At 49.1% G+C, this 26,865-nt stretch overlaps 1 protein-coding gene across 1 annotated transcript in view; it reads left to right on the forward strand.

The window, feature by feature from the left end:
* BSN (bassoon presynaptic cytomatrix protein) overlaps positions 1-26,865 on the forward strand; it is an 89,329-nt gene that overhangs the window by 32,155 nt on the left and 30,309 nt on the right. The window contains exon 3 of the mRNA XM_050979494.1: positions 12,756-13,562. Within this exon, the coding sequence (XP_050835451.1) occupies positions 12,756-13,562 (807 nt within the window). The remainder of the gene's footprint in view (positions 1-12,755; positions 13,563-26,865) is intronic.

Raw genomic sequence — 26,865 nt, forward strand, 5'->3', positions numbered from 1 at the left:
TTCTGGGATCCATCCCAAAAGGTGAAGCCCAGTTAAAGTGAGCCCTTGTACCCCATGCATGGTGCTGTCATCTTCTCCTCAGCAACCTGCTCAAGGGACCTTTGGCAGACTGGGACATGAAGCCTGATTTTTTTTCTTGGAGTACCAAGTCAGTATGGAGATGCTGGGCCAGGCCAGCTAATGCCCTGAAATTTATTTTTACACAATCTACCTTATGTTGTGACCTGCCATATTAATTTTCCAACTGATATGATTGTGGCTTTCAAATTGAAGAGTGCTTTGAGAACTATCCCCAAACAGGCATGCTGCTGCTGCCATCTGTCTTTGAGCTGCTTCTGGGATCCCACTACTTGCTCTCAGCAGACAATTGTCACTGCTTTATTGAATTAGGAAGAAAAAAAAAAATCCAGCAACTTCTGAAATACAACTAATTCCAGGTGCTAAATCTCTTTTGAAACCAGGGGGAGATGTTGGAATTATAATGCTTTATGTGGATCCTGGGTGTAAAGTTTTTGCAGTTTTGCCCAAAAAAGTCTCATGATCTGATGGTTTTGAATGACATGTCATTTGGAGAGCTCTGAAGAGCTCCACTGTACTGAGGGATCTCCAACCAAGAGCCAAAATACGGCACTCAACCAAGAGCCAAAATTGGGCAATGTCACTCTTACAGTAAAAACTGAAAGCTTCCTTGCCCTTCCTAATGATTTTGGCCAGCTCAAGCTCTTAGCCCAGGTCACCCTTCTTCTCCAGCCAATGCCTTTTCCCGTGTCTTCCAGCTGCAGGCACTTGTCCAATGCCATCCAGCCTGCATCCTACTGGGAAGCAAAGATCTTGGCATGGCAAGACCCTTGTCCTGCAGGAGCAGGTCACTGTGCACCAAAGAGCAGCATCCCCGTGGACCGTGTCCTGTGCCGCATCCCAACGCCTGCTGCACCCCGTGCTTCAGACCTGCTCCTCCTTTTCTTTCTCTGCAGTGTGCCAGGAGTCAGCCCACGCCAACAGACAAGGCTGTGGGCAGATAAAAGCTTATGGGAAGGTGGTGTTTATTTGGATATCAAATGCTTTTCCCTCCTGGTGCGTGGATCCTGCTGCTTCCAGCTTGCTGGCCAATCCATGCCTTCTCCACCCGGTTTGAGGCAGTTTGGGGCTGATTGCTTGCAGTCAGCGTGGCTCCCACTGTTCAGCTGGGTATTTTGGTGCATGATACTTGAAAATCAGAGGCAAGATCTCTCCAGCTGAACCTCTGAAAGTGAGGGGAGTTGTGGTCACTGCTGCTATTTCACCTGCAAAAAAATGAGCCCTGTGGGTCATCAAGTCAGTCCCGTGCCTGATGATTACACACGAGTCACCTGGCTTTACAGCCAGGGCACAACAACAAGTTTTAGTGTTTCTCTTCAGAAGGGGTTTCTGATTGGCATTGGAGCAAATCAAAGCAGGCTTAAATCAGCTTGAACTGTGCAGTTTGCTCCTCTGTAGTTTTCTTGCTGTCTGGATGGACATGGAGCACTGCAGCTGGCACTGCCTGTGTGCTGCTTGTTGGAGATCTTTCAAAGGAAAGCTAAGAAGCCCTAGAAGAGCATGTGCTTCTGCAATATTTTTGGTGTTTTACCTGAGTGTTTTCTATTGTAGTGCTTTTCTCTTTTGTAGCAGTTTGTAGTCTTGCAGTTGAGTACTTGACCCTTTATTTGAGCTGAACTAAACTGGCTTTTGTTGTAAGCTTGCCCAGCGTTTTCAGTTGTGCTGAGGTGTCCTAAGCAGGTTACTCTGTGGTAATCCTGTGGGTCCCCATTCAGGAAGCTGCAGAAAGATCCTGAATGGGGTCACTTCAAATTTTGGCTTGGGTTGTGACAGAAAAGACAATCTTTCAAGTAGCAGGATTCTTTTTCATTAAGAGTTTATTCACCTTTTTGGTGTATTGGTTTAGATCTCCACAGCAATGCTGACTTCAGCTCAGCAAGCAAAGTATCATAGACTAGAATCCCAAAATGGTTTGGGTTGGAAAGGACCCTAAAGCTCATCTCATTCCAGTTCCTGCTATGGGCAGGAATACCTTCCACTAAACCAGGTAATTCCAAGCTCCATCCAACCTGGCTTTGAACATGTCTTGGGATGGAAAGTTCACATCTTCCCCGGTCATCCTGTTTCAGTGCCTCAGCACCCTCACAGTAATTAATTTCTTCCCAATATCCTCTCTATTCCTGCCCTCTTGTCAGTGTGAAGCTGTTACCTGTTTTTCTGTCACTCCATGTCCTTGTAAAAGGTCCCTCTCTAGCTCCCTTGTAGCCTCTTCAGGTACTAGAAGGGGCTCTAAGGGTCCCTAGAGTCTTCTCTTTCTAAGCTGAACAACTCCAACTCTCATCAAAGCATTACTTGAATGACCAATTTTAATCTTGCTTTGCAACTAGCTTTTATTTTTTTTTTATGACGGGGTGATTGCTCTTGTAGACTGGCTGTCAGTGAAGTAGCCCCTTCTTCAAGGCTAAATAATAGCTATAAAAACCCAATTAAAAGTGATTTGGATTTACAGATATCTATGCAAACTAATTGTTTGCAGATTCTTGTGTAAATTTTATTTAGTAGATGATTTATGTCATTATGCCTGGTGAATTTGGATGTCCAGGTGTATTTGGACGGGAATAGGAGTTCCAACACAAAAAAACCTATTCTAATTTATTTAAAATAGGTCACTGGTGACTGGACAAGCTATTTCTGGGAAGGGGTGCCAAGGCTGGAGGAAATCTACCCAGTGCCTCTCCTCTGCTTCTCAGAGAGTCATAAAGAGGCTCAAGGTTTGTGGTAGGGCCCTGAGCCCCATGGGAAAGCCCCTTGCATTTGTCTGGGGTCACTGGAACCAGGAGCTGGTACCTATCCCTCTGCCTGGTGCATTTCCCCTCTGCCCTGGCAAGGGAGCTGCCTGGGATGGCTTTGTCATGGGTTTAGGATTAAGCCTCCTTCTGGACTCCTTCCAGGCTGCCTTCTCAGGTCTCTTCTATCCAAGCATGGTAAGTTCTGCCTGGATGGGACCTTTCCTTCCCCTGGCAGTGCTCCTTCCCTTATGTTTTCCCTGGCACCCTGAGTGTTGTCCCTTGTGGCAGGCCCTGTGAGCCTCCATCTTTCAGCACTGCATCTTGCCATGCCTCACTGCAGCTCTGCAGCTCATCACCATCATCTGATGCAATTCCTGGGGAAACCAGTACAACCCAGGAAGGGCTGTATGGGACACCCAGCCATGTCCAGACCATGAACAGGAGGGGGGTGTGTGCTGTGCCTGCCTGCTCCAAGGTGTACACCCATACTTTGTCCCTATTTCATTTGTTAATAATTACATCCTCTCAACAACACAATAACCAAGATGAAGGTTTGGGTTGTCCAGAGGGTTTTGTGGAAGATCAAACCTGCCCTGGGCAGCCTATTGCTCCTTTGACCAGCATTTAGTATCCAGAAGGGTGTCTTGGGATCATGGCATCTGCTTGCATTTCTTTTGCTGCAGCCATATATTTGTGTATCACAGATTGTGTGGCTAGCTGGATTATAAATTATTCATGACAGGCAACTTATCGTGTTTATCTGGAATAATTGAGCAATTAAGTCTGTTTAGGTATGTAAAAAGATCGTGCAGTGGCTTGTCTATCTTCAGGCCCTAAATTCTGCAAGAGCATTTGTTACATTAATCCAGAATAACAACAACAGAAAAAAAGAAAGGCAGAAGATACACTCTGCTTTGATGCACTGATCCACTATGATGTGTTCATTCGCACAAGTTTTTCATTCCAGTGGCTTCACTCATAAATACACACTAGCCCAGGAAAAATTAGACTTAACTTGGCTCCTTCAGTCTGGAGAAGGTGTGAGGCCATAACATCAGGTCTGCAATCCCTGTCTCTGAAAACACTTTGGGCTGTTTATGCCAGCACCAGAATTGTTTTTAGTGTTTAAAATCTTCCATCCTAGACATGTGGGTCAGAGGATCACGCTCCTCTCTGCCCTCATCACTGCTGTGCTATACTCAGATGTTGATGCTGCCAAGGTAGTGCAAAGTTTGGGGGTGAAAGGACCTTTAAATATTAAAGAGTGTTTAGTTAGTCCCTGAGCTACAGCCATTATCTCCCATTGCTGTAGTTGTCCAGGAGGGTTCCCAAAGGAGCTAGAAGCTGATGAGCAAGGCTACATAAGGGACCACTCAGAGCTGAATAAATGTGAGCCATGCAGTAAATGGATGATTTTATTCTGTGTTACTAATAGGAAACTGGGCTGCTTTTAAATTGATCTGTTACAAGTCTATTTACTGGGAGAGCCTGTGCTCTTTATAGCATTATAGCTGTGAATTGCATCACTGCTGCACATGACACCCCGAGGAACCCCGTGGCCTCATGTATTCCTCTTCTTTGGGCAGGAGGTACCAGGGAATGGAAAGTTTTGAGCTCCTCTGCTCCCTCCCAGGCTGCTATTTTAGTTCTACAGGAGACAATGAGTGAGCAGGACCGGAGGCTCCTGTTACTCAGGACGTCCGTCCCTGGGCTGGCGGCAGGGCACGGGAGCAGCAGCAGAAAAAGGCAAAGCAAGCCATTAGGCTTTCCTTGGCCGAGAGGGCTCCCATGGAAGTCCCGCATTACGGAGCGAGAGGGACCTGGGGCTGCACTTAGAGCACCTCGGCGTGCAGAGCTCGGGAGGTTAAAGCCCGGGGTGCGCTCTCTGCCCTGCTCCCTGCCCGGCTCAGGGAACAGCATCCTCCCAGCACGTACAGACGTCCAACTCTTTCATGCGCTCCTGCGGACGAGGAACAAAGGCTGTCTAAACAGGAGCTAGTGAGGCAGCAAATCGCACAAGAAACCTTCCCTAATGAACTGGAAGGACTTGTCCCTTTGCCTCGGGCGGCGGCACTGCCAGTTTGCTTAGCTAGGCAGCGCCTAGTTTGGCGGGGGACCCGTGCTCCGGGGGGAGCAGAGGAGCAGCGCTGGGTCTGGCGCTGGAAAGGTTTCCTCTGCCAATCTGCTCCTCTCTGCCAGCAAGGGCAAGCAGTGAAGGAGGGGATGCTCTCACTTCCTGAGGAGCTAGCCATGGGGGATGCTGCCGGGGAGCACCGTCCTGCCTATGACGGCGGATCGAGGTTAGTTGCAAAGCTGTTGGGCGTGCAGTTATTTTCTTTGATCTTGTGCTTCATCCCTGTGTCCGTGGTAACGTGGTGCAGGGAAAGGTGGACCGAGCAACGAGGTGCAGGTGCTGGAGGTTGCCTTTGAAACTGCAGAGCCTCGTGGGGGTCAGTGCTGCCTGGCACCCTTTGGAGAGAGGAGACGTGCTCAAATAGCCTGGGGTTGGTTCAGGGAGTGCTAACCAGAGAAAGGAAACTGTTTGAGAAGTGACTCATAGGATGAAATGGCACTGTCTTATTTCTCAGCTCGATTCTCTGGACAAACGCAGTTTCCCATCTGTTATTTGCAGAGAAGGAGATGAGATTGGGGGTTGGTTCCTCTCACTCGCCAGCAAGCGAGCAAGTTGATTATTTTCTGGCAAGCATTAGCAGGATGATTACTGACGGCTCCGGTGGCTTCCCCTTCTGGGCAGGAGTGCCGAGGACTAGATTTTATTTATATTGAGATGTTTGAAGATAAAGATGAGCATAAGGTGGCCTTTTTGACAAGTGACTCGGTGCCTCTGTGACCAATTCCCCTGTCAATTAAGTGCTGAAACCCTCCTAACTGCACATTTTCTCTGGAATTCTCCTCAAACTGTGCTTCAGATTTGGACCAGGAAGCTTCAGCCCACGCTGCCTGCATGTTTGCATCCGCCTCCTCTCCACCTGGATGCAGGCGTGAATTCTGGTGATGTCTTGACATGGAGCCTGGCCCCGGGCACACAACAGCTCCTGCACCCTGGGCTGCTCATGGTCCTCCCAAGGCACCTCAGGAGACTCCATCTCCTGGTGTTATCTGTGCCCCTCAGCTCAGACTCTGGCTGAGACACCACATTACAGCCTCCACAAGACGCTTTGCAAGCATGTCTTTGCATTTGCATGTAGGCTGTGCACTGATCCAAACAACCAGGGCTGCTTTTCCTGCCCTCCACACACGAGCTCCATGGCAAACTGTCCCTGTGCTGCTGTAGGAGAACTCAGCAACAGGATCATGGAATGGTTTGGCTTGGAAGGGACCTTCAAGATACCTCGCTCCACCCCCCTGCCATGGGCAGGGACACCTTCCACTAGATAAGATTGCTCAGGGCCCCATCCAACTTTTGCCGCAAACACTTCCAGTGAAAATTTAATTTTGCTATAAAACAAACGTAAAACTTCAGAAAAAGGTATATATTTGTCATGCACTACAGTCTGGAATAGTGTAGGAAACCTGATTTGCATGGTACCTTTAGTTTTTTCCGTGCATCAGCAGCTGCTCCAGGATTTGCTGAGCTTTCCCTGCTCTCCTGCATCCATTCCCACCTCCTGCCTTCCCAGCAGTATCCCAGCTCCCCACAACTTGCTGTTCCCTCTGTTCTCTAGCCAAGGGCTGCCTTCTAGCACTGCTTCTTCCCTTGGATCAGGATATTGTTTAATTGCAGAGTATGTATGTGGCTTTGGCAGAGCTCAGTGTGACAAGTAAAACACGAGACATGACCCCCAGAGAGCTCCTCAGGAGTGGACCCGGGAGGCACGGATGGAAAGGACATTTCGCTGACTGGCTGATTTTGTGAGACAACAGTTCTTCATGTGCAGGCAGAGCTGCTGAGCTTAAGACACTTAAGGACACTCTCAGGCAGGGCACTGGCAGCTCTTGGGAGAGGCCAGGCTGTTGCAGTGTTCCTCCAGGATAAGCCAGTAGCAGCCATGAATGAAACCTGTCTCCATCCAGTCAGTGATCCTGCTGTTGAGCTTCTCTATTAGTCTGATTAGCACAGTACCTTCATTACCCAGTTCCAGCTGGGGTTATTTTTATACTCATACTGGTGCCTGCAAAAGGCAGAGGGAGCTGTGACCTTGGGGCGCATCTGCTGGAGGGTGGCTTCATCTGGGGAAGGGGCCCACTCGAGGCTTTTGGATTTTAAGAGCTGCTGCCAGAGGTGCCCCATCCTGCTCTTCCCAAATTTAGTTGGGGGCTTTTTTTCAGGATTTCAGTTTTGTAGAATTATTAATAGACATGTTTTTGGTAACTCAGAGAAAACCCACATTCCTTTTCTGTTCTGAATTCCCATGAACTTGGTTTCTGTTTTTTCAGCTCGTTGTACATCTTGTCTCATGCCAGAGGATGAGTGTTGGTTGTATCTTCTGCCAAACAAAGCTTATTTTCTCTCTCCTGTCCAAAATGGTCACCTTTGGGTGGGGTTGATCATGCTGGACTCAAGACGACTTGGAATCAGTCTAAAATAATTGTTTAAAGCAGGTCAGATGGCCTGGGCCCAGTGGCCTTCTCTGACATGGGGTGTACAGCTAGCAAGGTCAGTGGCTTTGGCTGCAGTGAAATCTAAATGGGTAGAGCTGGTGAGGAACCATTCCATCTCAAATCTCCAAAGTCATAAATATGGCAATATAAATATGTCCTCTCCATTTTGTTTTTTTAATTCTTCTGTAGTAGGATAACATCCTGGGTGACCTCCAAATGGTCCAAAATAACTAACCCTCAGCAAAGACAGAATTACTCTTAATAATAATCCTAAATTTTGGCGTGAAAATATCTTGGATGTTCAATTACGATGTTTTTCTGCTTACAGAGCTCATTTTAAAGCTTCTGCCCACTGCAAAGGCTGAACTCTATACTCGAGATACTTTTAGAGCTGTATTGTCTTACCACAGGGGAACAAAACAACCTGCACATAACCAGCACTCCCTCACATCTCCTGGTAACAAATACTGGGGATGGACTATTTTCACATAGTCTCTTAAAATAGGTGGTGTTAGAATAACTGTAGAAGCCTTACAGACTCAATCTGTGTCTGTATCATTTCAGATCCTTTTTAAACGTGTGCTTTTCTTGATGTTTTTCTAGATGGTTTTGAAACCACAGTGCACAGGGATGGATCTTGGTCCCCCTTATGTACGTGCTCTGCAGAGGGTCACAATCTAGCCCACCATGCCTGTAATTTTATATGTGTGTTTATATATGTATATTCAATTTATAATTTTTATCAATGTTTAAATCTGCACTGGGCAGAGCCAGCACATGCTGTGGATATTTCTGCTGCAATTATTTTAAAGAAAACGCTGATTGGAAAGTTTTCATTCCTAACAGGATTTGCAAATGGTCTGTGCTCACAGGACAGCATTGAGGGGGGAGGCACATCTGACAGCTGTGACCCAGCAAGCACTGCCACTTGCTGACCTACCCATGCATTGGGGAATAATAAGATTTGGAAGGGGATTTTGAGGAATATTCTGGGCTGCTGGAGGGCTCTGTGGTGGAAAAGGTAAGGCTGGTGGTTGTAGGTGTGTTGGGAACTGCATGGAGGTTAGGGCAGGTCAGGTGTCGGATACAAACATTCCAAATGTCCATACAGATGGGATGGTTCAAGCTATCAAAGCTTGTGAGACCAGAACAGGCATAAAATACCCTACAGATGAAAGGCCTGCAAGCTTTACTTCCCGGAGTCTTCTGCTGAGCCCAACAGCATGTCTATAATTTGCTTTAATGGCTAGAAACATCTGCTGTTAAAAGTGATGCTTAATATATTTGGCTTCAACTTCCAGTCATTAGTTCTTTTTATGCCTTTTTCTGCCTAATTAACAACCTTTTAGTACCTGATATTGTTTCCACTGAATGTGCTGCTATATCGTAATCAAGTCACTTCTTAATCTTCTCTTTGATAAACGAAAAAGATCAACCTCTTCAATTCTCTCATTTCAGACATTTTCTGCATCCCTGGAATCACTCTTACAGATCCGGCCCATATCTCCCGCAGTGTTTGACTAATCTCCTTAAAATGTCGGTGTGGAACCGTGGAGGGCTCTGGAAGGAGTCCCTTGGTGCTAAAGAGGAGGCTCAGCCACCTCCTCACTCCTGCTTCCAGCTCCAGGCTTCCTGCATGGATTGAGCACAGGTTTGCTAGGCAGTAGAGACTCATCTTCATTGATATTTAATATATGGGCAGCTGGAACAAGATGATCTTTAAAGTCCCTCCCAACCAAAACCATTCTGATTCTGTTGTTTTACCAAAATCCACTCACGTGTGTGAGTGGTGCTGCCCGTAGTGAGATGGTGATACCTTGGCAGTGGTGAATTCTTGTTGCCCCCAGCTCAGTCAGGTAACTAGTCTGAAATCCATTTAGCATATTCACTATTCATATTCTGTAGTGCTTTTTATTTTTGTCAGCATGTCTTACAATACTAGGTCAAAACACCTTTTGGACATCAAGGATATTGCTTCTGTGCATCACTAATATCAGATGTGCAGAGAATAAAATCAGGTTTGCTTTGTTGTGACCTATTTTTCCTAAACCCATGTTGATGGGCATATTTGTGTGTCCTTCAGTTCTCTGCACTGTCTTTCTGCCTTGGACAAATGTCTGTCTCCCTGTTCCCTGCAGGCCATAACTTTGGCTTCTTTAAGCAGAAGACTCTTACAGCCTCCTAAATTTCCTCTTAAAAATGAACATCAGCACACAGCAGTTTTCTTAGTTCTCTTAGAGCTCTTGGATGCAAAATTATTCAGTTCTGCCAAATTTAAATGTCTTCTGGTGCTGGTAGATGTTGTTGAATGTTCTTCTCGACTGCTAATAGGATGGAAACACTTCATCCTCATAATGAGTGTAATCCTTCTTGTTCTCAAATGTTCCAGGGCAGTGATTACAGCATGTCCATCATATCTGTCTCATTAGCATCTCTTCCATCTCCACCTAGTGATGGACCCCTATCCTTTCTAGGAAGAGTCTGGGTGTGGATCTTTACTAATCCAACCCCTGAAACTTTTGATTCGGTGAAGAACTGGGCAAACAGGAGACAGAAATAGATGGAATGGGATTATTTCATTGACTTCCATCCCCATCCTCTAAAAACTTCTCTTCTAGATTGCAGATTCATCATGCAGGGGGGAGATGCCCAGAAAACAGTAGAGAGAAATAGGGGAAATACATATGAAAAGAATTTTTTTTTTCCACTATTTCTTTATCACCCAGGCTTTTCCCTTCTTCTTTCTCCTCCTTGGGGGAAGGATCTTTGGCAAGACAACTCAGCCCTTCCTCTTTGCTATCTTCCCTGTGGCATCCTTTAAGTTGTCTTTGATCTGTGTAACCCACATGGTGTGTCATCAGTTGCATCAATGGAGGCCGGCCAGGCAATTTGTGATAATCCCAACTCAATTTACATTTCAAATGCTTGCTCTGGGAGCCCCACTGTATTTCCTGCAGCTTTCTCCTGCTCCCCAGGACAGATGTTCCTCAGCAGTTCCTCACCAAGTCACCAAGGGCAATTGGATGCTCCTATCCCATCTAAAACACCCCCTGGCTTTTTCCTGTCTGGGTGGTAGGTTCATTGAGAAAAGTGAGGAAGTTACAACGATCCCATTGTTCTTCAGCCCTGAGCTGAGGGAGGTCCTGGTGGGCTTGTCCATGAGCCATAAAAAGCTCCTGTGGCCCCAGCCAGAGTGCCTCCCCCTGCCTAGGTTTTCCTGGAGGAGCCTTGGCCAAGGGCAGAGTGGGGGGCTCTGTGTGGCACAGGGAGGGAGTGGAGCTCCTCTTCCCCCAGTTTCCACCTCACTAAGGGTCTTAAAGTGCGGGTAAGGAGATGATGCAGAGAGGGAAGATTTGAATTTCTTGCATCCTGGGAACAAGAACCTGAATAGAAAGGATTGGTTCTCCCTTAATTTGAGCTGATGGGGATGGTGGGCAAAGCTGATGGGATTTTGGTAGACACTCTCTTGAAATAGAACTGTGGGAAAAAATTCCAGGGGGTGTGAAAGCAAAAATAACGCAAGAAATTCTGGATGTCAGAAGAGAGGCAGTAAGACCCTAAGAAATTATAAAAACTGAAGTACTATTTTCAGGAACTAAATATAACGTGGCTCCTTTGGAACAGCTTGGAGAAACGACAATGTAGCACAAAATTGCTGGGGAAAATTGAGGCTGTTTTCCCTCGGCTCCCAGTGAAGAACTCGAGCGGAGGCTGGTGTAGAGAGTGGCGTGGGAGCTCAGCAAGTACAGGGAAGTCTGGGAAAAGCACAGAGCTGATGTGCAGCCAGGCTTGTAAGGTGATGGGGAGAGCTTTGCTGGAGGCAATGCCAAGCCTTGGCACCCAGCATGTGCTGGGTGGAGAGGGGAAGGGGTGCGGTGGGTAGGTGGAGGTTTCATCCACCCCCGTGAATTTGAACCCATCTTTCCCAGCTGATCTGAATTTCCTCTGGTTTTAAAAGTTATTTTTTGAAGGCTGGCCTTTATGAGAGCCCTCCTGGGGAGGAGACTTGTAACAAGGTGTTTAGGGCTTATCTGCCTCACCTCTTGAGGACTTGTCATTGTGTCCCATCATGAGACCTGCAATAACACCCAACTGCATCTCTGCAGGCAGCTCCTGTGAGCAGAAAAAGGTTGAAATGTGCCTGTTTGTGTGATTGGAGTGTAGGGGAAAAACCCTGTGGCCAGGTTATGAATCATCCATGCCTCCAACCGTAGGACCAAAAGGCCAAGCAGACCTGGAGCTGCGGGACCGGGCAAGGTGATTAATGTCTCTGCAGTGGGGATTAAGCTGAGCCTTAGAGGTGATCCATAACACTGGAATGAAGGGATGGCTTCTAGAATGAAAGGCAGGAAAATCCACACCTCGTGCAGAGGGTGCAGGCCTGTGGGATGTGCAGCCCGCAGAGAGCACAAGGGCCAGGAGCTGTTGGGGGCTGCCCCTGCTTGTCCTGGGTGCTGCTCTGGGTTTTGGGAGTGTTCTGGTCCTTTTCGGCACCTTAGTTGCTTGTCTTGGAAAAGTCTTTGCAAGCAGACCTGGCTGTCCTGCTGACTGTGCTGTATATTAATACTTGTGGAGCTGCTGAGCATCCTGGTGATTTCTCATACGGAAAGTCTCTACAGCCTCTTTAATTAACTTAATTTAGACATTAGTGTGTCACAGGGAACATCTCTCTTGGGGAAAGTCTTTCGTTTATCACCACTTAGCCAGGGAACTGTTCTGTTTTTCATTTGCATGCAAAAGTTCATCATGGTGAGAGTGAAAATTAACCCTTTGTTCCCCAGCCTGCTCTTCCCTTCCTGGAAGTGCAGATGCATTGTGCAAGGAGCAGCATTCTTTGCACTCCCTTATAGCATTCCAGAGCCAAAGTTTGAGATGGAATATCACAGCCATTGCACTGATTCCAGAAAATCCATCTCTGCTAGCCCCAGGGAAGCACTGAGCATGGCACAGTGGTGTTTCCTCATTTGGCCTTGGCTATTCTCTTTGATATCTCTGGTCACCAAGCAGGAGGGTGAAAATGGGCTTTGGGGAATTGGTGGAGTTATGAGCCCTTGGAAAGGCCCCTCTTCCCCCAGGAGAGGCAGAGCCTCATGGCAAGCAGTCACTTCTCAGCAGAAGCCTTGGAAGCAGACCAAGGCTAATTAAAGCTGGCGTTGATGCTGGCATGCTATGCCATGGGTACCTGTGACAGATGGGGGCTGCTTGCCCTGACTGCAAGGTACTGCTAGTGAAGAACATGGTACCAAAATGTTTTTCAGGGGCTGATGACTGGTTCCTGTGGCTATGTGGGGTCTGTCTGGGGAGAGGTGAGGGTGTGCTGGGGCTACCTGCAGGCAGCTGTACCTACCCATCACTCACTGCCCATGTCCTCTCCTTGTCTCACAGGTGAAGGAATGGCTGTGCTTGAACTGCCAGATGCAGCGGGCGCTGGGAATGGACATGACCACCGCTCCTCGCTCCAAGAGCCAGCAGCAGCTGCACTCCCCTTCGCCGTCCCCCTCCCAGTCCCCAGCCAAGCACCCGCAACCCCCGGCTGCAGATAAGACCCCGCCAGCCCCCCGCCCCCTGCCGCAGGAGCAACCCAAACCTCAGCCCACAACACCGCAGAGGGAACCGCACGGCCAAGGACAGCCAAAACCTCAGGAGGCTGCCAGGTCCTCCCCGCAGCATCAGGCCAGGTCCTCCCCGCAGCATCAGCAAGCCAAGCCTTCCCCCTCTGAGCAGAGAAAGACGCCAGGAGATGCGGGGGCAAAGCCTGCTGCCCCGGCCCTCGGGGCTGGAGCACCAGAGCAGCCCCAGGAGGGGCTCACAGGGAAGCTCTTCGGCTTTGGGGCATCCCTCCTGACACAGGCCAGCACACTCATGTCTGTCCAGCCAGAGGCCCCTGCTCCGAGCCAGCCGTCTCCTGGCAAAGTGCCTCCAAAAATTGTCTTCAGCGACGCCAGCAAAGAGGCTGGGCCCAAAGCCCCAGGGGCACAGGGCCGGGCTGGTGCCGCAGCGGCGGCGAAGCCGGGCAAGGCGGAGCCGGGTGTCAAGCCAAAGGAAGTGCCGAAAGCAAGGGTCTTGTGCCCGCTCTGCAAGGCGGAGATCAATGTGGGCTCCAGTGAGCCCCCCAACTACAACACCTGCACTACCTGCCGGCAGCAGGTCTGCAACATGTGCGGCTTCAACCCCACGCCTCACCTCGTGGAGGTAAGGGGGCTGGCGGGGCGGGCGTCTTGCGATCCAAGGGTGTGTCCTCTCTCCTTGCTTAAAAGGGAGAAAAGATGGGGTGCTTGCTTTCAAAGGTCTATAAAAAAGCCTCTAAGAAACTGCTGAAGTAAATTTCCTCCTGGGGCAAGCTGCAGGGCTGGAGTCCATGGTCCTTCACCTCTTGGCAAAGACATGGATTTCATGTGTGTACACCAATTTCATGCTGGATCCATGCAAGGAACAGAACAAGGCATGGCTGTTGTTAAGGACAGTGCCAGCAGCGCCCACTGCTCCCCAAAGGTGTCCAAGGGTGAGGTCATGCAAGTTCCAGTCACCAACTAGTGTCCTCCTCCTGTTGCTGTGGATGGAGGCCTTGGGCAGACTGGAGATGAGGCTAATGAGGAATGTTCTGCAGCTCCTGAATTCTCAAATAGTGAGGCTGCAAGGAAGATGATTCAGGGGGAGAAAGAATTAGGGCCTAAGCAAGAGCAGCCTGGGTACAGGACAATGGAATGGGCTCTGCATAGGGTGGATGTGGAGATGCCCAGTGTTGTATGGATGTGAATTGGATGGTGAATTCTGCAGCCTGCTGAGATGGAGTGCAAGGAGAGGAGAACAGAGGCTGAGGTGGTCTGAAATCCACCCAGTCTTACCTGTTATAGTTGAGAGTGTCTCTGAATTGTGATGCCCACACAGATCATCTTCCAAGCACCAAAGAAGCACCTTAGCCATTTCTAGCCACTGGTGCCTAGAGAGGAGAGTGGTGCAACTGGTTCAGCTGGAGCATCCTCTTAGCCCTTCCACCTTGGCACCTAGGGAGGGACATCTTCCAGGCCCTTTATCTCCTCTTAGACAAGTGATTTGAGACCCTGATCAGAGGAGGCCCAGGGCTTGCTCCTGAAAGTGCTGCATCTCACAGACAGTTAAGACACAGAATTGATAACATCAGCACATGGAGAAGTTAATGGCAACTTGAAATGACCAGAAGTAGGATTGCTAATCTTGGATCCATTCCATAGCAGATAATTACATTTTATGTCCCTAGCTCCTCCCTGCAGTTTCAATTACAGCCAGTAATTTTCTGTTCTTCCTGAAGCTGCTGCTGCTGCTCCGCTCATGGTCACGTTGGCAGTGGAGGAGATGCCTTCCCAGAGTGTCTGTGGAGGTGCAAACCCCCCGAGTGGCCATCTCAGTGTACACAATGCTGTTTTCAATGCCAGTGCTCTGCTCCTGCTGTTGCTTCCCCACTGCCTCCACCCTGCCCCGGGGGCTTGAGTGAGGAAAGCTGTCCAAGTGTTTGTTCTTTGGGTAGGGCTGAACCCGTGTTGGCATGCCCCTGGGCAGCAGTGTGTTCCCAGGCTTCAGAAAGCTAATGGATTGGTGAAAAGGCTTTAATGCTCCCTGGCACCCGGCTGCTAATTAATTAATTAGAGAATTAATTTGGGGTTGGGCTGTAGCCAGTAATGGGGTGATCTCTGCATGTACCAGGGAAAGGTGAGCTCTCCTCAGCCCTTGTCTCCAGGGTCACTAACTGACACCTGGGATTAAATTTCAGATTTTGAAGGCTGGACTCTGCCCAGGTTCCCAGAGCTCTTGAGCAAATGCCTTTGGACACCCTTGGGCAAACCCACCCTGGCATGAATGCTCCTCTTTGTGTTTCTTGCTGCAGCTCATCCTTGCAAAGCTGCAAGCCTTCACACAGAGTGAAGACCCACAGCAAGGTCTTACCCAGGCGTTGTGCTGTCATGGGCTTTGTTTCCATTTACATTGAACCTTTGTCCATCTCTGCATGGTTGGGTTGGTTTATGGGATTTTTTTTATAAGAGTTGAGGAAAAAGTGCAGCACTTGTGCTGTAGATGTTTTTAACAAAAACTTTCTGAGGAAAGGAAAGCATTGCAAGGTCTGTTGATGTGGTTGGGCTTCAGGTTTGCTTGATCTTCTGGGAAAATTGCTTTGTGGTCTGATCTCTTTTTGCCTGCAGCTCACATGGGCTTGCCCCAAGCCCTGAGGTTCATGCAAATACCAGAACTCACTCTTTGAAGTAGTGAGGCTTTATCCATTAATTGCTTGATGAATTAGGACCTTGGCTATAAGCTGCCCTTGGAAGTTGTGTGAAAACTAATGAGGGATTTGATCCCAAGTCTGGTAAGTGCAGAGGAGCATGAACTGTGGGTAAGATTGGCAGCACACTCTGTACACACCCCTGGAGACTGGGCAAGGCTTCACCCTGGGCCCAAAAAGCATCAGCCACAGGGAGGGAGAGGGCATGGCCCACAGTGGCCTGGTTTTTGGAAGAGGATGGAGTTTCTTATTTTTGTAAGAAAATAGTTCTAAAACCATGTGTTTCCTGCAAATAAAGTTGTATTGTCACTTCCAGAAAGCGGGGAAAGGCTGTTGCCCCTATTTGCAACCCCCTAAAACTTCTGATTTCCCTGGAAAGATGTGTTATTATACCCATGGTATTTTCATTCCCATCCCACTCCTGATCTAAAGACGGAGTCGGAGGCTCTGTGTCCCTGCCGTCCCCTCCCACCCTCTGCAGCTGCCTGGGGAGGTATCCAAGGAGCTGCCTCCTCCCCAGCACTCTGTTCAGCCAAGTGCACTCAAACCTCCCAAAAGAGAAGAAAATACTAAAAGTGCTGGTTTTCTGTGAACTCACTGGCTGAGCTGCATAGGTGCTGAGCACCCAAAGAAAAGGGTAACTTGTGCTTCTCTTATTGTCTTTGCTCCACTGTAAACTGATGTTTATGCAGGTAAAGGATGCTCCAAGGGTATCCCACTCATGAGAAGCTGGGTAGTGCCTCTGAGCCCAGAGTTTTCAGAAGGTCTGCCAGCAAGGCTGGCTTTCCTCTGGCTTTGGGTCTTGGTGGGCATGATCAGAAGGTGCTGGTGGGAACTGGAAGCCTAGGGCATGTGAAAAGTTTAGGGATAAGCATGGCATTTTGGCAGTACATCCCAGGAGAAGTGTGTGGACTGTGGTGGCCCGTTCCTCTCTGGGTGACCAGCAGAGGAATCCCAAAAGCGTGCCTGACTTCCACTTCCTCTGCATGCTTGCCATAATACATATTACACAGCTTTAAATAAGCTGTTTATGTGAAATACCAGGAGTACAGGTGCCTGGAGCTTCCTCCCACCTCCTCACACCTCCTCCAGGAGCTGCATCCTGGGAGCAGTACTATGAGATATTCTCAAGCCAGAGATGACACTTTGGGACTCTCCCAAATTCCCTTCAGCCTCAGCCTGGTGCCATACAGGAAGGGAAGAGATTTCTGTTGCAGGAAGACCAAGTGCTGGGCATTTCACTGGGGACATAGGAAATCCCTCCTGTTTATGGCAGAGTCTGCTGAGGGAACGAGTGATCTGGCAAGAGCTGGCTTGCAGCGGTGATTGGCCTTGTGCTTGCATGATGTTCTCCCAGTGACCCCTGTTGACCCCAATTGACTCCAGGGGTTTTGCATTAAGGAACAAATGAACTATGCATGTTGTGTTACTAAATAAACATGGCAGGATGCCCCTTTGCCTAATTAACCAGCCTGAAACAGGAGCAGTGACAAGTTTCATTGCAGAGCACTGCTGATTCCCAGGTGCCAGGCTGTGACCTCCAATGGGCACCTGACACTCAGGAGGGTCCTCTTACTGATTTGTGGTCCTTGCCATACCCCATCCAGATGCTAAAACTGTTTTTTTTTCCCTTGATTTCCCCATGCATTGTAAAAATAACCCTTTTTTTTTTTTTAATAACACTTAGGTTGTCATAGGTGGTGCTGCTGCATTGCCCTGTCTGGTCTCACCAGTTGATGCTCTTGGGCTCCTTATTACATGCATTATATGCATATATAATACAGTATATGCCTATCACATGTTGGTGGGACACAGGAACAGGTTTCTCAGGGAAGCTGTGGACTTCCCATCCCTGGAAGTGCTCAAGGCCAGGTTGGATGGGGCTTTGAGTAACCTGGTCCAGTGGATGGTGTCCCTGCTCATGGTAGGGGGGTGGAATGAGATGAGCTTTAAGGTCCCTTCAAATCTGGGATTCTCTGATTATTGTGGATGTGGTATCACAGGATGCAGGAGCAGTGTTTACTTGAGCCCTTCATAGGACGTGTTCCCTTTCTGCTGCTCCCCTTGTACCTGCAGCCAGGTGCAACCCAGCCCGTTCAGATGGATTTCTTGCAAGGAGCTTGTGATCACTGTATCAAACACGTTCTGGAAAGCCCCGGACCTCTTTTTTTCATCACAATCCAAGAGCTCGTGCTGCATAAAATTGGTCCCTGAGCAGAACAGCTCCCCAGGGTGGGCTGCTGCACTGCTCAGGCTCGAGATGCTGATGCTGAGCATGGGGCTGACCTGCCCTACTTGCAGAAGCAGCCGCGGCAGCTCCTGCGCTCGGCTGCAGGGAGGAAGGCCTGGGAAAAGCTCCGTGAGATCAGCCTTTGTGCAGAACAGGGTGTTGCTGCCGGCAGCCAGAGGATGGGTTAGAGAAGGAGAGCCGAGGAAAGATTTTGTGCCAAAATTATCTTGGTGTCGGCACATACGTTTCAGAGAAGAGATTAAAAAGGGAGCAGGGAGGAGCGTCCGGCTCCTGCCTCACCTGCCCTCGCTGCCGGGAGGAGCCTGTGTTCAACCCCCGATTGTGCTCTCCTCCCTGCTCCCTTCCCAAGGGTCCCTGCTCTCGCTGGGAATGTAATTAGCTCCTAAGCAAAGAGGATTAGCGGGGTTAAGAGAGCCTCCAGCTCAGCACTGTCCTGGGGTGGAAATTCCAGCCCCGGTCTGGCGTCTGGGGCCATTCCCCCCTCCTTCCAAGGAGGAAAAGCAGGATATATGTGCCTTAAGAAGAGCCTGCCTCCTGCCCTCTGGAGCACAGGTGTCAGTGCTGGGGATCCAGCAGATCTCCATCTCAGAGCCCTGTGTCCTTCATGGGATGATCAGAAATGCTTCCCAAAGACCTGCCTGCCTTCATAGGATGACAGGTAGACAAATAGGGACAGGAGTTTAAAGTTTTCAGGCATCATTTTTCCATAGGAATCCGGGTCGTATTATTGTCCTGTTGTTCCTGCCAGGCTCAGAGGGCAGCAGGGACATGTTCTGCAGCTCCTGATGGAGCAGGGAGCAGCTGTTGTCAGTCACCCTTTTGAGGCTGTTTTTCCTGAGTCGAGTGTCCTGCAATGACAGCTTGGCAGTGTCCCTGGAGCTCAGATGGGCTCTAGGATGGCCCAGTCACCTTTCCAGGGACAAGAGGAAGAGCAAAGGGCCGCTCATGAAAGGTGAGCAAGGGGTTGGACCCTGGAGTTTTCTGCAGGAGAAAGAGGTAGCCAGAGATGCAGGGCACAGGGTGCAGCAATTGCTGGGTTACTTCTAGATTTTTGTGCAGAAATCATGATTTTAAACAATACCCCAGCCCCGAGGGTATGAATATTTGGGTCAGTCACATAAACTTAAGTCAAATGGAGAGCTCTGTGTAGCAGCTCTGCACGAGAGGAAGGCGGTTTCGCTGGCCTGAGCCCTCAAATCCTGTTAAAGGCTGGTAATTAACAGCTTGCTGTGACTCAGGAGTTTTCCGTGCTACTGAACCTCCTGTAATTAAGCTGGTTCCTGCTGCTGGGCTGGGCAGCACTGGGCTCCCCAACAGCTCCTCCTACAGACCCGGGGCTGGAGTGGGGCTGGAGTCATTGTAACCTTGCAAGCCAGTCTGAATTAAGAGTGGGGTCCTACCTCATGGGTGATGAGGAGCATCTGTGGGTGGTCCACTCAAGCAGTCCATGATTCTGTGCTGGACCTCACTGCTGGATTTTCTGCAGAACCCCATTAGAAGTTAGCCCTGTGTCTGTTGCTGGCTGTTGTCTTCTGCTGGTTGTATTTTTGGAACTTCTGGGACTGCTCCATGCACTGGGGTTTGCCTTGCTGTTCCTGCTCTCAGCTTCTGGCCACTTTAAAGTTATCTTAAGAACTGCTGTTCCTTTCTTTAATCAGTAAAAAAGCCCAGAGCTCCAGGTTCCTTTCTTGTTTTAGCTGCAATTATATTATTAAGGGACAAATGTCAGCTGTATGTGGACCCTGCTGATTGATACTTCTGAGGCAGCCGCTGCCCACACTGCAGATTGTTTTCAATGGTTCATAAAACTGAACAATATTTGGAGAGGAGTGACAGTGGCTGAGCGAAGTAGAGGATTTCTGCCTTTTAAATGAAGATATATTTGAAGTGAACAGTGCTTCCCCGATGCCAGGCTGGTTTTCCAGAGCACATTTGCTGTGCCCTAGGACTTGGAGCTGCTGTCTCTTGTATTGCTGTGCTCCTGGGCTAGCAAGCTGCTAGGGCCAGCATGCCAAGGTATCTCCAGAGCTGTCTTGCTGGGAAGTGAGTGGATATGTCAGGATCAAAGCCTGAGTGCTCACTGTGGCTCAGGCAGTCAAAAGATTTGGGCTTACAACAGGCAGCCCTTTGGTTTTGTGGAGGTCAGGATTGCTTCTGGGCCAGCCCGTGGTACTGGAGCTGAGGTGACAGCAGGGCCGATGTGACACCTGAGTCTCCACTGCAGATGTCCTTCTCAATAGTCTGTAAGAGCTCTTGGAGCCACCACTTTGCTGGGGGTTTTGCTTTAATTGGTAGTGAAATTTCATCCTTGGGATATTGATTATGGTTTCCTAGAAAGTCACAAGGAAAAATTTGGGGAAATGCTTTTTGCCTATATAACATGAATAGGTCTTCATGGCAGTTCTTGTCCCCAGCTAAACTTTGACATCTTTTCCCAGCAAATGCTTATTTTGGTAGGTATTGCAGATTTGCTTCTCAGGGTGATGGTATTCTGTCCATGAAACTTCCACAGACTCATCCTTCAGAAAGTCGCTCAAGGCATCCTTGAGCAGACAGACAGGGACAATGATCTTGCAGCAGGGACATGGACACAGACATACAGGGCTGTCACTGCAAGAGCACTGGATTGGATATTCTCACCAGTTGGGTGCCATGAATATTAAAATTCACCAACACTGAAGGGCCTGAGTAACTTTCCATCACCCGACTGAGGTTTCACAGTTTGGAACAGCTCCGGGAAAGGCTGAGAGAAGATCAATAACTGCCCTAATGCACCCTGTTAGGGACTTTCTTGACCTTGAGAAGCTTTGAAAAGAGTTACTGTTGTGCACATGAAAGGCTGAAGGCAGCAAAAATAGGCAAAGTGGAAGCACAGAGAGGAAGCAGGACAAGCTAAAGCTGCCATAGTGTTTTATAGATATCAGAAAGGGTTTCATAAAAATATGTACTGGAGAGAAAAAAAAACCAGTTCATTCACAAAATTCAGGTCACCTGGTTCTGGCATAGGGTTTTCTGCCTTTGCTGTTCAAGTCAGGCCCAGCAGCCATTCTGGTGGGGCAGCCCTGGAGCTCTGTGCCTCGAGGAGCCTTGTGCCTCTCTGCTGCTTTGGGCAGTATCACTGATGTCCACTGCAGCACCAACGCAGAGATGTCCTCCCAGCTCCCCAGAGTCCCCTCACAAGGAGCTGGTGCAGACTTCAGTGGACACCTCACTCAGGCACAGCTGGCATGGGGGAAAAGTGAGGGGGTTCCTGTGCCACCCTTCTAACGCTGTGCCAGGTGCAGCAAAGAGCAGGAGATGATGGAGGGAGGCAGGGGAAGAGGAGAGCAATGGTACAGAGGAGGCATGGAGCTCTCAGGGGAATGGGGACAGCCTGGGCACTCATTCCTGCTCCTGCTGTGCCTTGCATTGAATAATGAGTGTCTGAAGAAGCTCAGAATCAGTCCCCAGGGCAGGGGCTGGTACCCAACATCAGGAGGTTATTGCCATCTCTATCCTGGGAGACAAAGTGCTTGGATCAGAGGGGTTTGGATCACACTTGGATCATGTTTGTGATGGTCAGCTTTATGAGATGGCTCCTTGGAGTCAGGTAGGACATGGCAGCACTGACCCCTGAGTTCAGAACAGCTTCATGGAGTGTGTGCCCCTTGCCCAAAGCAGGAGCCACTGGTGGAGGTTGTGGTAGACACTGCTCTTACAAAGGTAGAAGGTGTGAGGGTAGTTGGATCAGAGGGATCCTTTGGAGCAGCATGCTCTGAGGAGCACTGTGGAGGCTGGTGGTCCCTGAACAGGTACCAGCAGCAGATGATGAGGATGGTGGGACCACCTAAATCAGAGTCTTGTCTAAAGCTGTGATGGGCAGCTCTTTTAGTGGGAGATGGCGAGAAATTTGGCTGTTCAGCTCCTATTTCCACCCCTGTGAGCAGCCACAGCTTATCCTGATGGGCTCACAGACCACTATACAACCTGGATCTTTCTTCTTTCTATTTTTTTTAATAACATGCCATATTAGTGCTTTATTTGGGAACATGTTGGGACACTTAATCAAGCGTTTAATTGGCTTTGTAACAGTGGATTTCGGAGTGGGCTGAGGAGGAGACAGCTTTAGGGCTGGGTTGCAGTGGAGATGCTCAGTTTTCCAGCTGTGATGGGAGCATCTCAGACTGAGTTTGCTGGTATTGATCCTCTTACCAAAGCACCATCGTTTTTCCTGTTGAACCCAGTGGCATTTTGCAGTTGTATCCTACAGACTTTAGGATCTGGAAAGGTCCTTGGAGCAAAATGAGAGGAGAGGGGCTACCAGTGGTGAAGTGTGTGGCCATGCTGGGGAAGAATCCAGTGGGAATGCTGATGATGGGATGTGATTGTTGGGTTTTGCTAGCTCAGGCCAGGCTCTTATGTTGATTTCTTTCTTGCCACATCCAAACTGTGCTGGTAAAGTCCATGGGCAGGACAAGCCCACATGGGCAGCTCGGGCCCTGGAAGGACATTGGTTCTGTGCTGCTGAAAAAAGTCCAAGCCTTTATCAGAGTGTGTGCTATTGTAGGCTGTGTCCTTCTGTAAGGATCAGCAGGACCTGAAAGACAGTTTGTGGTATCTACAACTCAGCCAATGCAGGGGCTCACCCTGGTTTAACAGTGTTCCACACACCATGTAGTTCAGGATTCAGCCCTTGCTGTGTGCTGGGATGCCCTGTTTCCCCAAGTGCACATGTGCTGGGGTGAGCCATGCGAGGTAAGGACTAAGATCCCATCTCCCAGGGAGTACACTGGCTGTTTGAGAAAACACTGCTGGGCAAGGGAAGAAATGACATTTACTTCTATGGAAATAAATGGCATTATTGGTGTGTTTAAAAATTACTGCTCAGGAGGTGGCCAGCTGGGTGTTCCTGTTCTTCCTCCATTAAATCATAGGATCACCGAATGGTTTGGGTGGGAAGGGATCTTAAAGCCCATCTGGTTCCAATGCCCCTACCATGGGCAGGGATGATCAGGTTGCTGGTGGGGCTTTGCTGGAGGGACACAAGCTTGTCCCATCAGGTGGCACTGCCAGGAGATGTGGGATGGGGAGCTGGGCCCTCACCATCATTCCTTTCCTCAGGTTTCCCTGCTTTGCAGCATAAACTCTACTCTCCTGTGAAACAAAGCCTTCCTCTGTGGTGAGAGGGAGGCTTTGTATAATTAATGCTGCTGGGGGAATCGGGGTGCTGCAGTGCCCAGAACTCAGCTGGGCTCCAGTGCAGCATTCCCTGCATGCAGCCATTCTCTGCTGGGCAGCACTGAGGAGCAAGCACTGTGAGCCAGGGCACTTCAGCCTCTAATTTAAGCACAAAACCTCACAGCATGTGAAAAGGCAGAAAGCCGAATGGAGCAGGAAGGTGCACTAGGGAGCTGCTCCTTCCTCCTCCCCCTGGCCTGGTTACTGGGCTGATGAGCTGGGGAAGGTGGATGGCACCAGCCTGAAGCAAAAATAAACACCAAAGTGAACTAGAAAATGAAAGCAAGCTCATTCTTTGAAGCATACTGAGACTCAGCTTGGGAAGGTCTCTGAATGGATATTTTGAGCAACGTTTCATTCTTACATTACCCAGTAATGTGTAGTGGTTCTCAGTCTCAGTGGTGGAGCTGTTAGTGTGGCCTGTGGCCACCTCACAGCCATCTTTCCAATGATTTTTCTGTCACAGGGGTCAAGGTCTGAGTGGAAACACATGATTGAATGACTTTTTGGTTGACATTTGCCATGGAAATTGAGAGGAAAATGTTTCACAGGGACAGTTTGTCTTCTGGAGGTGTGAGACACTCGCAGAAGGTGGGTCCCCATGGGGCACCCCAGGGCAGGTGCTGGGTGGCAAAGCCCCAGATGCTAGAAATAGGTTTATTTATGCTAATTTTCTTTTCTCCCAGAGGAAATTCTTGCATGGCTTCTGGGGACCTACATCCTGGCATGAGGAGGAGTCGGGTACCAAACCTTAACACGCACTTTGACCCACTCCAGGGAGTTCATCTGCCTCTTACCTACTTAAAAGCCTTGCCACAGGACCTTGTGAACCCTGGCTTCCTCAATCTGCACTTTCTTCACATTTTCCACTCCCTGTTCATTTCCTGGCCCTCAGTCAACCAATTCAGCACAGATCATATCCCTGCCCCTGTCATTTCATCTGAAACAGCTTCCTTTTCCTATGTGTCCCTGGGTTTTTGTGCCTAAGAGCAGCTGCTCCACCGGGCAGACAGAAGCCATTCTGCAGCTTCCTTGGTGGTGAGACAGGATTCCTTAAAAACCCCAGTGCTTCCATAGCCTCTTTCTTCACATAAGGCTGTAAACTAGCTCCTTTCCAACCACTGGGAGCATAGGAGGGATGAGCCAGGAGGTGCCATTATTAACGTGATTGTAATTGTAAGCCAGGGCATTAACAGAGATGCTTATGCTTGATCCAGCAATGATTGCACTCCTTTCCTTCTTCGATTTTTATCCCTTTCCTGCTCCTGTGAGCAAGTGGAAAGGTGTTTCCAGAGCTTGGGCTTCCCCTTTTCCTTCCCTTGTGTGTTCACCCTGCAATATTTAGAAAGCATAGGCAATATTTAGAAGCCACCAGGGGATAAAATGCTCCATCAAATGTGTGATCATTCAGAGAAATTGGGAGAGTTATTAGGAAATGTCCCTTGAGAAACTGACAGAGCTTAGGAGAGGCAGGGCCAGCAAGGGCTCCAGCAAGGGCTCCAGTGTCTCCATGGGCTTGCCTGCTTCCTAAGGACATTGATTGCTCCAGTGCAAACTGAATTTCTCTCTGCTGCAAGGATGGTGAGACCCTGGCACAGATTGTCTAGAGGAGCTCTGGGTGCCCTGTCCCTGAAAGTGTTCAAGACAGTCTGGATGGGGCATGGACTGACCTGGTCTAGTGGCAGGTGCCCCAGCCCATGGCAGGGGGCTGGAACTAGATAATCTTGAATGTCCCTTCCTGTTGTCTTAGTTAGCAAAGGTTCTTTCATCATCATAGCACGAGGATTTCATATTATCAGAGCTTCTTACCTTCTTGATACAGGCAGCTCCTCTACACATTGACTGTTCCAGGTCCTCACAGTAATTTCACTCCTCTTTCCTTACTCTTATATAGCACTAGTTCTTATTGATTACAGGTGTGGCCTGTTAAGATCAGGCCCCGCCTCCAATCGTCAGCAACTGACCCAGCTGCAACTCATTGGGCTTGCAAGGTCACCCTCTACACCTTCCAACTCAGATTGTTCTAGGATTCCATGATCTCCTAGAGGGAATGCCAATGTCTGCTTGGGACTGATTACCTCCAGCACGGTGGGGGGGGGGGGGTGATGACACGGGGTTCCACCTGCAAGTGGCTGCTCTGCCACCCAATTAATTTTAATGTAAAATTCCCCAAATTTTAAAGGCAGTCTTGACCAGGCGTAAGAAAATTGATAAAAAATTTACACAAAGTTTAAAGTGGGAGAATAGCCACACTCTCAGGAAACTGAGTAGGAACTCATGTGCCTGTCCTCTGGCAAAAGGACATCCAAAATTATTTATTCCTTTGCACTTTGCCAAGAGTTTCTAAATATGTTGCTTCAAATGGCACCTAGAGAAGTGAGATCTTCTAGGCAGTACACAAAATGAGCTGTTATAAGTAAGCAGCCTATTAACAGGAATGCTGGCACCTTCTGTTTGAAAAAAAAAACATCCTCCTTGGATTTAACATTGGTTGTTAAATTGTTGTTTGCAAACTGAATGGCGGTTGGTTTATAGTCCTGATGCAGTCACAGCCAAGCACAGGTGCGCTGAGAGCAGCGGGGAGCTGGAATTCCCAGCAAGGACAATGCCAGGAATCCAGGAATTAAATGTGCCCCCAGCCTGAAAACAGCAGCTTGAGAAGCTCAGCCAGGGGACCCTCCTGCACCAAAAGAAGGAAATATTGAACTTTTTCTTAAAAATTGTTTCAATTCTTTGTGTGGCAGAATAGAATTTGCTGGGGTGGGGGTGGGCAGAGCTGTAGCCTACTGCTGGACTTACTGACCAGCTGAAATGCATTTTTCTTCTGAGGCTGTTCCTAGAGCTGATTTTAAAGCTCTTTAGGAGCTCCTGGAAGCAATTCCCCAGCAAAGAAAATCGTTTCAGCTAATTAAGAATCTGATGAGAAAGCCCTAGGTAATACTTTGCAACTGAAACAACTTTCTGAGGTGTTTGGAAGAGAAACAATTTGAAAGGTGCAGCTGCTGTAGTTACATTTTGTGTGTTGGATGGCAAAGTGGAGGCACAGGGATCTGGGGGACAACGCTGTGGTTACTGCTGTGCTTTATGCTGCTGGTCACAGTGGATGTGACAGGGTGAAGGGGACAGGAGGAAGCTGGGATGTCACGGCTCTTGTCCCATGTGGATGGCATCTCTGGGCATCCCAGCAGCCATGCTGTGGGGTTCACCCTCTGGGGCACGGGGTGCTGTGCTGGCAGTGGCACAGGGCAGGTGTGAGCAAACCATCTTCCCCAGCATACCCTGCAGTCCAGGCTCAGTGCTGGACTGGTCCCTGTGTGCTGCTGCCATGGTCCCCAGCTCTGCAGAGGCTCAGAGAGGTGCAGAGCCCAGAGTGCTCTGCAGAGCATCCCCTGTTTCAGGCAGGGAAGATCCAGCCCTGAGAGCTGTTCAGGCTCAGCCAGTCAAAAATCCATGGTGATACGGAGGAAGGGAACAGTCCCAGCTTCCCCCAGCACCGTGAGCAGGTGCCAGTGGAGCCCAAGCACCCTCTCACCAGGGCTGGAAGCCTCTGCAAGGGCTCTGCCTCCTTTGCTGAGGATTATTTCAATTCTGTTTCTGCCTCACTGAGGCCGTGCTGAGCCAGCGCCAGCTGTCCCTGTCTGTGCCAAGCGGTATTTGGGAACCAGGGCAGGCTTTTCCCTGTCTCTCCTCTCCATGGCTATAGGTCCCCCACCAGTGAACCCTTGAGCTGCCTCAAAGCTCATTCTGGCTACAACCATCAAAATGCACCAGAC

This window comes from Serinus canaria, chromosome 12 (assembly GCF_022539315.1).
Source record: "Serinus canaria isolate serCan28SL12 chromosome 12, serCan2020, whole genome shotgun sequence".
NCBI lineage: Eukaryota > Metazoa > Chordata > Aves > Passeriformes > Fringillidae > Serinus > Serinus canaria.